A 17,877-nucleotide genomic window follows, 5' to 3' on the forward strand; every position below is an offset into this window, starting at 1 on the left:
GCTTCCTTTTTCCCTGCACAGGACAACATGGCTAAGCGAGTTGCAATTGTGGGAGCTGGGGTTAGTGGTCTGGCCTCCATCAAGTGCTGTCTGGAGGAAGGACTGGAGCCCACCTGCTTCGAGAGGAGCGACAACCTTGGGGGACTGTGGAGATTCACCGTAAGTGGGGTTTCAACAGCTTTCTTGTTTGTCTATTGGGAAATGGCATGACTGGTGCAGAAAGATACATGTATTTATTCCACAAGATCCAGTGGTCCTGGGAAGGAGCTAGAAAGGTAGGCTTGAACGGGGGGCCTGGAAGCGTCATTGAAACTGATCAAAGAAAGAAGCAGGGCAGCTGAGCTTGGGTGGTAGGTGTGCCAGCTGCCTTAGACTCTGTACAGAGCCAAGATGAAGAAATGTTTCCAAAGATGCCCACGAAAGGTAGAAAAAGACAGACTGACCAGGACAGACCAACGAAAACCCAGAACAGGGAGAATAGAACCAGAACCGGGGCCAGACCAGAGACTACAGGGCTTGGGGCAAGAGTGGGAGCACAGAGGAGGAGTTTCAGCCCCTGCCTGCAAGGCTGAGTTGCTTTTACCTGCTTCCTTTTCCAGCCCTTTTGTAGTTCCATTCCAGGGGCTCAGGACTCAGGGTAGGATGAATCCCATACTCAACATGCTGCTGGCCAGACAGTCCCAGTCCATGCTTAGGACTTTGCCCTTGATTTGGGGTAAAGAATGTGGGTTGGGAGTCTTTTTTTACCACCTAAGCAAAAGAGAAGTAATATTCTCAAATCTCAGCAGCGTTACAGTCTGGATGAGACAGGGGGCTGGGAGGAGAAATGAGGAGATGGTACTGTAAACCCTGCCCTTGACTGGAATGGGGACCACTGAGCCCTTGAAGCAAGGAGGGGAAAGTGTTCTGTGAGATCCATGGCTGGGCCAGAAAACCATTTGCAATGAATCTCCCCAGCTCCTGTTTTCCCTCCTAGGGAAGACAAGCACATTTCCCACAAGCTTTAAGTGTGCTGAGGAGAAAAATGCCAGGATTAGCAAAAAAGAGGAAGGTGTCAGATATCCCAGCCTTGGATCCCCTGAGGGGCTGAGAAAAAGACACAATATTGTCCTATGTACAGAAAGGCTGGGATTTGGAACTGGGATAAAGTAATTATCTTCTAACTCAGTTAAAAAAGTTCCAGAGAGGCCAAAGCTTCTAGTTTGGTCCGTACTCCCATTTTTGGCCAGCTTGCCTCATAGAAAGAAGAACTTGAAATGTGACCAACCACCTCATCAATGCATATAGACTTCCCAAAAGGGAGTAGGTGAAAGAGCACGTCTGTTTCCAAGATTCAAACTATCTATGTTCCAACAGAACAGCAGTAACCTGATGCCCATGCTACAACCCTGCCTTCTCATGTCATTGAAGGCATTGCTAATCAAGCATGATACCCTTCCCCTGATGAGCCTCAGAATCCTTCTCAACACGCTGCTCCAGACAAACACTACTACTCCATCAGAGTTGGGAGTTGGCTTGCAAGATGAAACTGCCCAATTGCTGGGGTAATTAGCAGAGTTCTTTGGTTAAAGTACTCTTATTCAAAGCAAAAAGTGAGCCCAGAAATCAAAGGCTCTTGGGGCCTTTCACTTCTTGGGGAACCAGACAAAAATGCTCCTTATATAAGTCACAGACACCTAATTATTAACACAAAATATCATTGGTCTAAGAACCAAAACAAATAGGCTCTAGATACAGCTGTGCCCACTGGTTGTGTGGCTTGGGCAGGTGAGACACCTGGGCACAAAGCAGTGCAAAGGGGACACAAACTGAGAAGTACTCACCCTACCCCCAAAGAGCAAGCCAGGAAGATGGAAGAAGGCTAGGATCTTGGAAGTCAGAAACAGTGCTGTGGGTGTTTAAATGAGGGCAGGGCTACATCCACTTGAAGGAAACCAGGGAAGGCTTCATAGAAGACATGGTGTGAGATGGGCTTGGAAGGATTTCACCAGACAAAAGAGACTCAGCAGAGAAAAACCAGGGAGGGAACCAATAAAGAAAAAGTATCGGACATATTAAACAAAACAAAAAACAAAAAAAACTTGTTGCCATCGAGTCAATTCCAACTCGTAGCGACCCTATAAGACAGAGTAGAACTGCCCTATAGGGTTGCCAAGGAGCAGCTGGTGGATTTGAACTGCCGACCTTTTGGTTAGCAGCTGATCTCCTAACCACTACACCACCATAGCAATGGCTTATTGGTGCATGTGATATGTGTAAGAGAAGTAATGGGTAGGGAGAATGGTGGCTCAAATGCTTGGGTAAGACATTCATACTCAGTTTAGAAAGCAATGGGGAGTGAGGAGCAAAATTGAGATGTTTATTTTTTGTTATTTTTGTTTTGTTTGCATGATGGGAAGACACACATATATGGGTGTAGAAAGACATATGTAAGCCCAAATTGGGACAAGATCCTGGCAGAAAAAGCAAGGAGTGAAATTACAAGCCTACATGGAAGGGTTAGCTTTAGAAATGTGGAGAGGCACATGTTCCTCAGAGACTAGAGGAGAAGAGCAAGTGAACATGGAAGAAAAATGTTGAAGTAGAGGTAAAAGAAGACGAAAGGGCATACCCCAGAGGCCTCAATTCTTCTAGGAAAATGTGGCATCTGTGGAGGGCAAAGAGGGGGCGGGATGTTAATGGGATTGAAGAATTAAAAAAATAGAAAAGGTAATGAAAAAATATGGTGGGGAATGTGACCGGACATCAAAAAGATGAGTAAAAATGTTATCAAGCAATAGCTGAGGTAAAATCGCATCAATTAAGTCATTTCACCTCTGTTACTTCATTCATAAAATGAGAACAGTAAGAAAAACAGTTAAAAACTGAACTACTGGGGGGCTGGAGGTAGGAAAAACTGCCCCTCCTTTTATTCAATACCCCTGTCTTGACACAGCAGCCCCTTAGGCAATCCCCTGAGACTCCTCTAAATCCTTATTGAAAATCCCTAAACTACATGATCTTGAAGGTGCCTTCCAGTTCTAGCATGCTAAGATTTCCCTAGGTCTTTCTGAGACATTCCTTCCACACCAACACACACACACACACCAACACACCACAAAAACTTGGTTAGAGGTGTCTTTGCACTCAAAGCAGGTGGCCCATTCACCACCGGCAGAATTACAAGCCTCCTCTAACCAATGGCTGTGCTTGCCAAAAAGTGTATAAAGGGGATCCTTAGTGCCTCTTATGGGAAAAAGGATCTGTTATGTAAAAATAGAGAGGCAAACTACAGAAATTCAATAAAACACATGTGGAAGCGGTTTCCATTTCCAAATAGGGAGATGGTCCAAAAATTATAGAGACTATAAATTACCACACTTAACTGAGCATTCGCCAAGGGCATAACTCTGGTTTCTCTCAGCTCCCACAGCCTTAAGCAAAGACGCAATGGACAAAGGTTACAATGGAAAAGAAGAACATCATGCTTTTGGGGGAGGGCAACCTTTAAAAAAAAAGGGGATATATGTTGGTTAAGAGACCACATCTGACCACCAGCTCAAGTGGGGACAAGAGGCATGTGTGGACAGACTGTGCCACAATCAACTCTCTCAGGCTCTGGAGAGGGAAGGGAGGGTGAGGACAGTAACATTATAGGATGACTACCTCAATTGTAAAGTAATACTTGAGGAAGGAAAATTTGAGTAATTGTCCTGTCAGTAAAAATTAAGATTACTTTTAGAGAATTCTAGCATAGGAAGGAAACTTGAGCAGTTATCGCCTTCAGGCAGAACCACACAGGCATCATTTAGTGACAATTAACTATTCTATACTGGTAAAAACACATTCTCAGCCTCTCTCTCCCCCTCCTATAACATATTCCAGGACCTAATAATAACCTTCCCTGAAATGATATCTTTTCTTACATGCATCAAGAGCTTTTCCTCTGTACATTCGTTTTATTTATTCAACAAACATCTACTGAGCATCTACCATGTGCCTTACAGCAGGTCCCTGGGTAGCTCAAATAGTTTGCACTCGTCTACCAACCTAGGTTGGCAGTTTGAACCCACCCAGCTTCTCCTCAGAAGAAAAGCCAGGCTATCTGCTTCTGTAAAGATTACGGCCAAGAAAACCCTATGGAGCAGTTCTACTCTGTAACACATGGGGTCGCCATGAGTTGGAATCAACTCAACAGCAACTCATTTGGTTTGTTTGTTTGTTTAACGTACCTCACATACCACATATGTTTAGACTCAGCGAGGGCAATGATGAAGTTAAAAATGCTTCACCTTCTTTTGGACATGGATAGTGGTAATGGCAGCACAACATGGTGAATGTAATTAATGTCACTGAATTGTACTTTTAAAAACGGTTAAAATGGCAAATTTTAAATATATATTTTACCACAATAAAATAAAATAAAAAATACTTCACCTTAAATCGTTGAGGAATTGCTCATCAGCTATTTTTTCTTTAGGCTTTAGTATATCTGGTTCCTACAATCTTTCTTTTAAAAGCCTTATTTTAAAATGTTAGTAATCTTGGTAGCTTTCCTTTTATTCATATATTCACCAAGCATATATTGAATTCTATTTCGCAGTGTTTGTCATTATCATTTTAAATCCTATTTTTAATATGAGAAAGGGAGACCTCTGACTTCACCAAACTTTCTTCCCGTTGCCTATTCTCCTCTCTGACACAGAGCTAAAGAAAGTAAATCTCCATGGTAGTTGTAGAAAAATAATACAAATAACAGTTAACATTTATAGAGAGTTTACCAAGAACTCTTCTAAATACATTATATGTATCATTTCAGTTTATCCTAGGTGATATGTACTATTTTTATTCCTATTTTATAGATAAGGAAACAGACACAGAGAGGTTAAGAAAATTCCCAAGATCACCTAGCTAAAAACTGGTAGACTTGAATATGAACCCCAGCAGTCTGACTCCAGGGTCTGTGCTGTCAACAACACTCCATGCATTTCCAGAGCCTGTTTCACAGCTCAGGAATCAAAAGGAAGAAAAATGTGGAACAGAACATCAAATTCTTAATGAAAACCAGATTTACTGGTTCTACTGAGACTGGGGGAACCCCTGAATCTATTACCCTGAAATAATCTTTAAACCTTGAAGAAACTATTCCATGAAGTTATCTTTAAACTAAACAACAGTTTAGCTCAATTAATAAAGAATGTCGGCCTTCAACGCTGCACTTTTTTAAAGAATTACCTTTACGAGATCAAATTGAAGACAGTAACTAAAGCACAGATGAGAACTTTAAGGGACATACAGAGTAAAAGTTAATGATGGTGAAACAATATGGGTAGAGACAGTAAGAATGGTGACACAAAGCGAAGAACGAAGAATGGCATTGAACTGTACGTTTAGAAACTGTTGAGTGGGTATGTGTTTTGTTGTGTATATTTTCACAAAAAAAAAAAAAAAAAAGAAGAAGAAGGGCAGGCAAATCCTGGACTGTAAGTCATGGAGTCCCACCAGGTGTCTCAGTGGGTGATGGTGATCCTACCAATGTGCTGTAGGATCGCCTTGGACCAGGAAGCCATAAACCCCTCCATTCATGCTCTTATTATTTTACCTCTCTCCACAATCTATCCCCCCTCTCCTCTTCTCCCCTCCCGCTCATTTTTCCTTTTGTGAGAACAAAAACATTCCGATAAGTAGTCCCATTAATTCTCAGGGGGCATGTGCGTCCACTCTGAGCCTGAATTGACAGACACAAGGAGTAATAATGCCAAGAGTGCCTGCAGCCTGGGGCCTTCCTCAGAGTCTGGGAATCTCTGGGGCAGATTGCTCACTGAGGCAGCCACTGGAGTGAAAGGCTCAGGACCCACAAATACTACTTAGAAGCGACATGGATCCATACTCTCGGTTCCTATGCTTAACATTCCAGGCTTTCTATTTTTCCAGAAGAAACAAACAGTGGGAAAAAAAGAGAGACAAGAACAAAGAAATGGTCTAGGATTCCACGCTAAAGGCAAAGTTTCTACTCTAAACTACAGTTTCTCATCTGCTAACATCTGTGATGTATTATTTCACAATAGGCTTCGGTGTTTCCTGGAAGCTTTTCTTCTTCCTGCCTTTACAGTTATTGTCCCAAGTTTTACAAACCAAAGTTGTTTTTTTATTCTATTTTTGTTTGTTTGTTTCATTTGTTTTAAGGTCTCATATATACATGGTTCCCTGGCTTATCCAATTCTAATGAGGCTCCATTACTCTTGGATGTTTAAAAATGCCATTACAAAATGCTTTAAGATTTTTTGAGCCATTTTTATGGAAGTCTTCACAAAGTATATTATTCAGACTTCTACATCCTTAAACAGTGTATGCGCTAAATTTGCTGCTGGGTGTTGTGGAGTCGATTCTGACTCATAATAACCCAAGTGACAGAGTAGAACTGCCCCATAGGGTTTTCTAGGCTGTAATCTTTATGGAAGCAGATTGCCAGGTCTTTCTTCCCCAGAACCACTGGGTAGACTCGATCCACCACCCTTTTGGTTAACAACCAAACGCTTAACTGTTGTGCCACCAGGGCTTCTTGTACCAATTTTAGCATTGTATTAGTATTAACTGAAAACTGACTGCATTCACAATAAAGTATTATCTGCTATATGATGCTTCCAGATGCCTATTACCCAGAGGACACCTGATTACTGACTTGGTTAAATCAAACCAACTCCAATGCCTGCCTCAGGTCTAAGGATGTTCTAACACTGCGTTATCCAATAAAGCAGCCATCAACCACACATACCTGTGGAGCACTTGAAATGTAGCTGGTATGACTAAGAAACTGAATTTTTTATTTCATTTCTTTTTAATTAAATTTTAGTTTCAGAACTGATATGTAATTCAGTTATTGGAGAACTTTTAATTATGTTTGAAACAATTTGAGTAGGTGAATCCACTTTTCCAGTGAAAAACCAGCATTTGAATTAAGGTGGGTAAAATAAATACCAGATTTATTTCAAAGACTTGCTATGAGAAAAAGAATGTAAAATCTCATTAATAATTTTTATATTTATGTTGAAATTATTATATTCTGGATATATCAGGTTAAATATGCTATTAAAATTAATTTCACTAATTTCTTTTTACTTTTTGAATGTGGCTACCAGAAAATTTAAAATTACATGGATGGCTTGCATCATATTCCTATTGAACAGTACTTCTCTAAAGCCTTGTCACACAAAGCACGGTCTGGCCGACCAGTAGTATCTGCATGGGAGCTTGTTAGAAATGCAGACTCTCAGGCTCCACCCCAGAGCTCTCAGAAAACCTACTGCCATTAAGTTGATTCTGACTCATAACGACACCATAGGGCAGGGTAGGACTGCCCCGTAGGGTTTCCAAGGCTGTAAATCTTTTTCTTTTTTCCCATACAAAAATTTATACATACATTTTTATGTGACTCTAATTGCTCTCCCCGTACTGTGACAGCACACTCCTCCTTTCCACCCCTGATTCCCCATGTCCATTCAACCAGCTCCTAACCTCCTCTGCCTTCCCATCTCACCTCTGGACAGAAGCTGCCCGTTCAGTCTCTTGTATCTACTTGAGCTAACAGGCACACTCCTCACAAGTATCACTTTATGTCCCACAGTCCAATCCCTGTCTGAAGAGTTGGCCTTGGAAATTGTTTTAGTTCTAGGCTGAGAGAGAATCCAGGGGCCATGCTTTCCAGGGTTCCTCCAGTCTCAGTCAGACCATTAAGTCTGGTCTTCTTTCTAGAATTTGAGTTCTGCAGCCCACCTTTCTCCTGCTCCATCCAGGGCTGTCTGTTGTGTTCCCTGTCAGGGCAGCCACTGGTAGTAGCCAGGCACCACCTAGTTCTTCTGGTCTCAGGCTGATGAAGTCTCTGGTTTATGTGGCCCTTTCTGCCTCTTGGGCTAATACTTTCTTTGTGTCTTTGGTGTTCTTCATTCTCCTCTACTCCAGGTGGTTGGGACCAATTGATGCATCTTAGATGACCGCTTGCAAGCTTTTAAGACCCCAGATGCCACTCACCAAAGTAGGATGCAGAACATTTCCTCAACAACCTTTGTTATGCCAATTGACCCAGATGTCCCCTGAAAGCATGTCCCCAGACCCCTACCTCTACTACTCTGTCTCTCAAAGTATTTGATTGTATTCAGGAAACTTCTTAGCTTTGGTTTAGTCCAGTTGTGCTGACTTCCCCTGTAGTGTGTGCTGTCCTTCCCTTCGCCTAAGATGATTCTTATCTACTATCTAGTTAGTGAATAACCCTCACCCTCCCTCCCCACCCCCGTAACCATCAAAGAATCTTTTATTCTGTGTTTAAACCTTTTTTGAGTTCTTATAATAATGGTCTTACACAGTATTGTCCTTCTGTGACTGACTAAATTCACTCAGCATAAGTTCCAGCTTCCACCATATTATACGATATTTCACAGCTTCATTGTTGTTCTTTATCATTGCATAATATTCCATTGTGTGGATATACCATAATTTGTTTTTCCGTTCGTTCGTTGATGGGCACCTAAGTTGTTTCCATCTTTTTGCTATTGTGAACAGTGCTGCAATGAACACGGGTGTGCGTATATCTATTCGTGTGACGGCTCTTATTTCTCTAGGATATATTCCAAGGAGCGAGATAGCTGGATCATATGGTACTTCTATTTCTGGCTTTTTAAGGAAGCGCCAAATCAATTTCCAAAGTGGTTGTACCATTGTAGATTCCCACCAACGGTTTATAAGTGTTCCAGTCTCTCCACAACTTCTCCAACATTTATTATTTTGTGTTTTTTGGATTAATGCTAGCTTTGTTGGGGTGAGATGATATCTCATTGTAGTTTTGATCTGCACTTCTCTAATGGCTAATGATGGTGAGCATTTCTTCAAGTGTCTGTTAGCTGCCTGAATATCTTCTTTGACGAAGTGCCAAGGCTGTAAATCTTTACGGAAGCAGATTGCCACATTTTCCTCCCACAGAGTGCCTGGTGGGTTCTAACCGACCACCTTTTGGTTAGTAGCCAAGGGCTTTAAGCACTGCACCAGCAGGCCTCCTTCCCCAAACCTACTGAGTCAAACTCTGTTTACAAAATCCCAGGTGATTCTTATGCACATTAAAGTTTAATAGGCACTGGTCTAAAGAGATACTGTTCTAAAATTGTCTGTGGATAAGAACCGAGTTTTTTTTGTTGTTGTTGTTGTAATTTCCAAAATTTATTATAGACTAATCTGTTTTTAAAATACAATAAAAATTAATTATTCGAAAAATAAAATATACAAAATATAAAGTCAACTTTTTATAATTACAGTCAAAAACATAAAATTAACTTCAATAAATTTCAATAAGGCAAACATAACATAGATATAAAACACTAACAGAAAGTGGACATGTTGTTCTTTAAAAGTGTGCACATAGGCAATTATCGTAGAGAATCACTATTATTCTTGTAACTTTTTGACAAGCAAACAAAACACTATACATGAAATAGCAATTCTCTGTATTAAACACCTATTTGCATACTTTCAATACTCACTGTGTATATTAATATTTCAGATTTTTATATGACAATTAAACTTACTTCTTGCTTGTCAATTTGTCTACTCTAGGTTGAATTAACAACAATGCTACCCACTGGGGATAATATATATCTAAAGTGTTTTTAAGTTTTGTTTAATAACACATAGTAGAGAAATGAGGCTCACAGAGGTATGTTGATGGGAATGGAAGAAAAGATTTAAAGCAATTTCAGCAAGCTCAGGATATTCTTTTTTTATTGTGCTTTAAGTGAAAGTTTACAGCTCAAGTTAGTTTCTCATACAAAAATTTATACACACATTGTTATGTGACCCTGGCTGCATTGCTATCCCTATAATATGTCAGCACACTCCTCTTTTTCACCCTGGATTTCTAGTGTCCAGTCTACCAGATCCTGTCCCTTTCTGCCTTCTCATCTCACTTCCACACAGGAGCTGCCCAGTTAGTCTCCTGTATCTACTTGAACTAAGAAACACTCTTCACAAGTATTTTATGTCTTATAGCCCAGTCTAATGTTTTGTCTGAAGAGTTGGCTTCAGGAATGGTTTTAGTCCTGGGTTAACAGAGATTCTCAGGGCGATGTCTTTCTGAGGTTCCTCTAGTCTCAGTCAGACCATTAAGTTTGGTCTTTTTACTAGAATTTGAGTTCTACACCCCACTTTTCTCCTGTTCCGTCAGGGACTCTCTGTTGTGTTCCCTCTCAGGGCAGTCATTGGTGGTAGCCAGGCCCCATCTAGTTCTTCTGATCTCAGGCTGATGGAATTTCTGGTTTCTGTGGACTTTTTTCTGGTTTCTTGGGCATTTGCCCTGTGTCTTTGGTGTTCGTCGTTCTCCTTTGTTCCAGGTGGGTTGGGACCAATTGATGCATCTTAGACAGCTGCTCCCTAGCTTTTAAGACCCTAGATGCCACTCATCAAAGTGGGATGCAGAACATTTTCTTAATAAACTTTGTTATGACAATTGACCTAGATTTCCCCTGAAACCATGGTCTCCAGACCCCCATCCCTGATACTCTGTCCCTTGAAATGTTTGGTTGTATTCAGGAAACTTCTTAGCTTTTGGTTTAGTCCAGTTGACTTTCCCTGTAGTGTGTGCTGTCCTTTCCTTCACCTAAGATAATTCTTGTCTACTGTCTAGTTAATGAACACACCTCTGCCTCCCTCCCCACCCTCATAACGATCAAAGACTGTTTTCTTCTGTGTTTAAATCTTATCTTGAGTTCTTATAATAGTGGTCTTATACAATATTTGTCCTTTTGCAGCTGACTAATTTCACTGAGCATAATGCCTTCCAGATTCATCCACGTGATGAAATGTTTCTCAGATTCATCGTTATTCTTTATTTTTGCATAGTATTTCATTGTCTGAATATACCATAATTTGTTTATCCATTTGTCTGTTGATGGGCACCTAGGTTGTTTCCAACTTTTTGCTATTGTGAACAGTGCTGCAATGAACAAGGGTATGTATATATCTATTCGCGTGATGGCTCTTATTTCTCTAGGGAATATCTCAAAGAGTGAGATTGATGGATTGTATGGTACATCTATTTCTAGCTTTTTAAGGAAGCACCAAATTGATTTCCAAAGTGGTTGTACCATTTTACAATCCCACCAGCAGTGTTTGAGTGTTCCAGTCTCTCCACAATCTCTCCAGCGTTTATTATTTTGTGTTTTTTTTTTAATAAATGCTAGCTTTGTTGGAGTGAGATGGTATCTCATTGTAGTTTTGATTTGCATTTCTCTAATGGCTAATGATCCTGAGCATTTCCCCATGTATCTGTTAGCCGTCTCAATGTCTTCTTTGGTGAAGTGTCTGTTCATATCCTTTGCTCATTTTTTTAATAGGGTTATTTGTCTTTTTGTTGTTGGGGTTTTGCAGTATTCTGTATATTTTAGAGATTAGACTCTGATTGGATATGTTGTAGCCAAAATTTTTTTCCCAGCCTGTAGGTTGTCTTTCACTATTTTGGTGAAGTCTTTTGATGAGCATAAGTGTTTGATTTTTAGGGGCCCTCAGTTACCTAGTTTCTCTTCTGGTGTTTGTGCATTGTTAGTAATGTTTTGTATTCTGTTTATACCATGTATTAGGACTCCTAGTATTGTCCTTACTTTTTCTTCCATGATCTTTATCATTTTAGATTTTATATGTAGATCTTTGATCCATTTTGCATTAGTTTTTGTGCATGGTGTGAGGTATGGGTCTTGTCTCATTTTTTTACAAGTGGATATCCGGTTATGCCACCATCATTTGTTAAACAGACTATCTTTTCCCCATTTAAAGGACTTTGAACCCTTGTCAAATATCAGCTGCTCACAGGTGGATGAATTAAAGACTGGATTCTCAATTCTGTTCCATTGGTCTGTGTGTCTGTGGTTGTACCAGTACCAGGCTGTTCTGACTACCATGGCAGTATAATAGGTTCTAAAATCAAGTTGTGTGAGGCCTCCCACTTTGTTCTTCTTCTTGAATAATGCTTTACTTGTCCAAGGCCTCTTCCCTTTCCAAATGAAGTTGGTGATTTGTTTCTCCATCTCTTTAAAAAATGTCTTTGGAATTTTGATTGGGATTGAATTGAATCCGCAGACCGCTTTGGGTAGAATTGACATTTTCACAATGTTGATTCTTCCCATCCATGAGCAAGGTATGTTTACCACTTAAGTAGGCCTCTTTTAGTTTCTTGCAATAGTGAATTGTAGTTTACTTTGTATAGGTCTTTTACGTCTCTGGTTAGATTTATTCCTAAGTATTTTGTCTTCTTAGGGGCTATAGTAAATAGTATTGATTGGGTGATTTCCTCTTGGAAGTTCTCTTTGTTGGTGTGGAGGAATTCAGTTGATTTTTGTATGTTTATCTTGTATCCTGATACTAATTTTCTATTAGTTCCAGTAGTTTTCTTGTGGATTCTTTGGGGTTTTCTGTGTATAAGATCATATCATGTGCAAATAGAGATCCTTTTCCTTCTTCCTTACCAATTTAGATGCCCTTTTTTTTCCTTTCCTTGTGCTATTGCTCTGTCTAGGACCTACAGCACAATGTTGAATAAGAGTGGTGATAAAGGGGCCAGGGTCAAGATGACCGAGTAGTCAGATGCTTCCTGTGGTCTCTCTAACAACAAAGACTTAAAAAAAAAACAAGTGAATGGATTGTACATGACTATCTAGGAGCCCTGAACATCAAATGCAAAGTTGAAAAATCAGACTGAGTAGCAGGAGGAGGGAGAGACGTTCAGAAACAGCGAGGAGTTGCCAGACCTGACAGGGCGGAAGCTGGCACCCTTCAGGCCAGATCAGCTGGTGTGCATGGCGTGGCAAGCAGTGGAACTTGGGGGGTGTTTTCCACATCAGGAGAGACCCAGTGGCAGAGAGTCTACTCACGCCTCCAGAAACAGTGAAAAGTGGTGCTCAACTGGCAAAAGATAAGTACATGAGTCTGACCTACCAAGCGGATCAAAAAACACCCCCTTTGAGAGAAAACTCTCTACCATTTACCTGCCTCCTCCCTACTCTGCACTGGGTCCCAGGTCGGTTTCACCAATTACCAAGTCCCCTGGGCCTTAAGTAGGACCCATCACCTGCCCTAAGCTATTCTCCCAGCCTTGGAGAGGGAACATATTTACAAACAGGAAAAAATAATCGGCCAGCTCCCTTAAGCAGAGAACTAAGGATAGACACAGACCCTTTGCCTAGGCACAGGCATAAGGGGTCCACGGATTTGAATGACTTTCACCCTTGCATAGACCTGTGTGGGCCCATTTCAACAACATAGGCCCTCATTACCACAGTACAACAGAGTATATATCTGAAGCCTAACTTCAACTGTATCAGCTATACGGTGAAGTGGCAGGTTAGTTACACTTGACACTGCTCTGCCCATTAAGCAGGCTCCTCAACTACTCACATCAGGGGGCTGAGGACTGGTGGCTCCACCCATGCCACATAGCCACCTGCAACAGGGGACCAAAAATAAGAGGTGCTTCCCAGTTCCTATAGCCAACATAATTGGGTGCCCATAGTCTGGCTGCAAAACCCACCCACTTACATGCTCTAGGGAACAGGGACCCCCTTTCCTCCCAGACACTCAAGGCCAGTAATCAGCCCTCTGCCTTCCTCAGTGCATGACCTCCTACTGCAGCCAGATACCTGTGCCTACACTACTCACCCCTGCTTATCTAGGAGTGTAGGTGAGAGCCTGCACCACACACTTAGTGACTGACTATCTGGACACCTGACTCTGAACCTATTCAAGAAAAATAAACAGACTCCTGGGCTCATATAAATAGTAACAGATCTAACCACCTGGTGACAGAACGTTAGACCTTCAAAGGTGCCAATAATCAAACTAGCTCACACGAGCAGCCTATTTGGGCATATCAAAAAAAAAAAGAAAAAAACAAAACAAGAAACTAGGACACAGTAAGCAAGTTTAAAAGCAATACATATAATAAATTATTGATGGCTCAGAGACAACAGTCAATATCAAATCACATAAAGAGGCAGCACATGATGGCTTCAGCAAGCTCCCAAAACAAAGAATCAAGAAATCTTCCAGAGGAAGAGAGTTTCTTGGAATTACCAGAGGTAGAATACAAGAGATTAATATACAGAACACTTCAAGAGATCAGGCACAAAGAGACCAGGCAAAATGCAGAACAAGCTAAGGAACACACAGACAAAGCAATAGACAAACTTAAGAAGGTTACACAAGACCATAATGACAATTAAACAGGCTGCAAGAATTCATAGAAAAACAGCAAACAAAAGTCCAGAAGATTAACAATAAAATTTCAGAATTAGACAACTCAATAGAAAGTCATAGGAGCAGAATTGGAGCAACGGAAGTCAGAATTAGTGAGACTGAAGATAAAGCACTTGACACCAACTTATTTGAGGAAAAATCAGTTAAAAGAATTCAAAAAATGAAGAAAAACTATGAATTATGTGGAACTCTATCAAGAGTAATAACCTACAAGTGATTGGAATACCAGAACGGGGGGGATAATAGAAAATACAGAGAGAATTGTTGAAGATTTGCTGGCAGAAAACTTTCCTGATATGTGAAAGATGAGAAGAGATCTATCCAAGAAGCTCATTGAACCCTACACAAGGTAGATCCCAAAAGAATGTCACCAAGCCATATTATAATCTAACTTGCCAAAACCAAAGATAAAGAGAGAATTTTAAGAGCAACTAGGGCTAAATGAAAATTCATCTACAAAGGAGAGTCAATAAGACTAAGCTCTGACTACTCAGCAGAAACCATGCAGGCAAGAAAGCAATGGGATGACATATATAAGGCCTTGAAGGAAAAAAATTGCCAGCCAAGAATTATATATCCAGAAAAACTGTCTCTCAAATATGATGGTGAAATTAGGGCATTTCCAGATAAACAGAAGTTTAGGGAATTTGTAAAAACCAAACCAAAATTACAAGAAATACTAAAGGGAGTCCGCCTGTTAGAAAATCAATAGCATAAGATAACAACCCAAGACTAGAAAACAGAAGCGACCAGATATCAACCCAGATTGGGAAGTCACAAAGATAAATCAAACTTAAAAAACTGAAAATTAGGAAACAGAAATGTCAATATGTAAAAGATGACAACATTAAAAAAAAAAAGACAGACTAAAAAATTTAGTCATAGATCTTTTGTACGGAGGGAAGGTCAAAGTGATACAAACAAATAAAAGAGTGATTTAAACTTAGAAAAATAGGGGTAAATATTAAGGTAACCACAAAGGACACTAACAATACTACAGATCAAAATAAACAAGAAAAATATAAAGACTCAGCAAATAGAAAACCTACAAGGAAAAGGATAAAAAGAAAATAGATAAAAAAAAGAGTCAGCACAGAAAATTAAGTGGAACAAAGAAACTGTCGACAACACACAAAAAAAGACATCAAAATGACAGCACTAAACTCATACATACCAATAATTAAGCTGAATGTAAATGGATTAAATGCACCAATAAAGAAACAGAGAGTGGTAGAATGGATTAAAAAACACAATCCGTCTATATGTTGCCTACAAGATACACACATTAGATTCAAAGATGCAAACAAACTAAAACTCAAAGGATGGAAAAATATATATATATCAAGCAAACAACACTCAAAAAAGAGCAAGAGAGGCAGGGCCTAGAAGACGGAGGAGTCAGATGCTTTCTGTGGTCCCTCTTACAACAAAGACCCAAAAAAACAAGTGAATCGATTGTATATGACTATCTAGGAGCCCTGAATATCAAAGGCAAAGTTTAGGAATTGGACTGAGTGGCGGGAGGAGGGAGAGACAGTGCGGAAGCAGCGAGGAATTGCCAGACCTGACCCAGTGGGAGTCTGAAACCTTCAGGCTGGACCAGCTCCTGTGTGCGGTGAGGCTAGCAGTGGTGCTCAGGAGGCATTTTCCACATCAGGAGAGGCCCAGAAGCAGAGAGTCTACTCAGCCATCCAGAACCAGTGAAAAGCAGCACTCAAGTGGCTAAAGATAAGTACTTGCGTGTGGCCTACCGCAGGGATTTAAAAAAAAAAAAAACCCTTAGGGAAAATCCTCTCTCACATTTACCTCACCCTCCCCACTCTGCACTGTGTCCTGGGCCAGCTTCAGCAATTTCTGAGTCCCTGGGGCCAGAAGTAGGACCCTTAACATGCCCTGAGCCATTCTCCCAGGCTTGGAGAGGGAACAAATTAACAAACAGGAAAAAATAAGTTGCCGACTCCCCTAAGCCAGGACCTCAGGGTTGGCACATTTCCTTTGGCTAGGCACAGGCATAAGGGGTCCATAGACTTTTAATGCCCTTCACCCCTGCATAGACTACTGTGGACCCATTTCAACAGTGTAAGTCCTAACTACCACAGTACAACAGGGTATATACCTGAAGTCTAACTTCAACTCTTTCAGCTGTGAAGTGGCATGCTTGCAGTGTTTGACACTGCTCTGCCCATTAAGAAGTCTCCTCACCTGCCCACATCAGGGGCATGAAGATTGGTGGCTCTACCCACACCACATAGCCACCTGTGACAGGGGTCCAAGAATAAGTGGTGCCCCCCAGGCCTTACAGCCAACAGCATAGGGTGCTCACAGTCCAGCTGAAAAACTAACCTATCTACTTGCTCTAGGGAACAGCGACACATTTTCCTTTCAGATACTCAGGGGCAGCCGTCAGCCCCCTGCCTTGCTCAGTGCATGACCCCCTACTACAGCCAGATACTTGTGCCTACACCAATCACCCATGCCTATCTAAGACTGTAGGTGAGAATCTACACCACACACTTGGTGATCGACTACCTGGGCACCTGAGCTGAATCCATACAAGAAAATTTAACAGACTCCTGGGCACACATACTTAATAAAACATCTAACTACCTGGTGACAGGACGTTAGAGCTTCAAAGGCACCAGTAATCAAACTAGCGCACACAAGCCGCCTGTTAGGGCATATCAAAACAAAACAAAACAAGAAGCTAGGACACAGGAAGGAAATATAAAATAAAAAATTATAATAACTTACTGATGGCTCAGAGACAACAATCAATATAAAATCACATAAAGAAGCAGACAATGATGGCTTCAGCAAGCTCTCAAAATAAAGAATCAGTAAATTTCTGGAGGAAGATGATTTCTTGGAATTACTAGAGGCAGAATACAAAAGATTACTATATAGAACTCTTCAAGAAATTAGGATGGAAATCCTACAAAACGCAGAAAAAAACAAAGAACGCACAAACAAAGCAGTAGTAGAACTCAAAAAAGTTATTCAAGAGCATAATGACAAATTTAATAGGCTTCAAGAATCCATAGAGAGACACCAATCAGAAATCCAGAAGATTAACAATAAAATTTCAGAATTAGACAAATCAATAGAAAGTCATAGAAGCAGAACTAAGGCAGGAAAAGTCAGAACTACTGACAATGAAGATAAAGCACTTGACACCAACTTATTTGGGAAAAAATCAGATAAGAGAATTTTAAAAAATGAAGAAACTCTGAGAGTTATGTGGGACTCTATCAAGAGAAATAACTTACAAGTCATTGGAGTACCAGAACAAGGGGGGATAACAGAAAATACAGAGAAAATTGTTGAAGATTTGTTGACAGAAAACTTCCCTGATATGAGGAAATATGAGAAGATATCTATCCAAGATGCTCATTGAACCCCACATAAGGTAGATTCCAAAAGAAAGTTACCTAGACATATTATAATCAAACTAGCCAAAACCAAAGATAAAGAGAGAATTTTAAGAGCAGCTAAGGATAAACAAAAAGTCATCTACAAAAGAGAGTCAATAAGAATAAGCTCAGACCACTCAGCAGAAACCATGCAGGCAAGAAAGCAATGGGATGACATATATAAAGCCTTGAAGGAAAAAAA

The 17,877-nt window shown here is 40.6% G+C and overlaps 1 protein-coding gene across 2 annotated transcripts in view; it reads left to right on the forward strand.

The window, feature by feature from the left end:
* FMO1 (flavin containing dimethylaniline monoxygenase 1) overlaps positions 1-17,877 on the forward strand; it is a 58,512-nt gene that overhangs the window by 8,224 nt on the left and 32,411 nt on the right. The window contains exon 2 of one of the 2 annotated variants that reach the window (XM_004384105.1): positions 22-159. In XM_004384105.1, the coding sequence (XP_004384162.1) occupies positions 28-159 (132 nt within the window). In that variant the 5' untranslated portion in view covers positions 22-27. Of the gene's footprint in view, positions 1-21; positions 160-17,877 lie in introns of those variants that run through there. The other variant, XM_012557755.2, reaches the window with a different exon arrangement.

The sequence above is a fragment of the Trichechus manatus genome, unplaced genomic scaffold (assembly GCF_000243295.1).
Source record: "Trichechus manatus latirostris isolate Lorelei unplaced genomic scaffold, TriManLat1.0 scaffold00117, whole genome shotgun sequence".
Taxonomy (NCBI): Eukaryota; Metazoa; Chordata; class Mammalia; order Sirenia; family Trichechidae; genus Trichechus; species Trichechus manatus.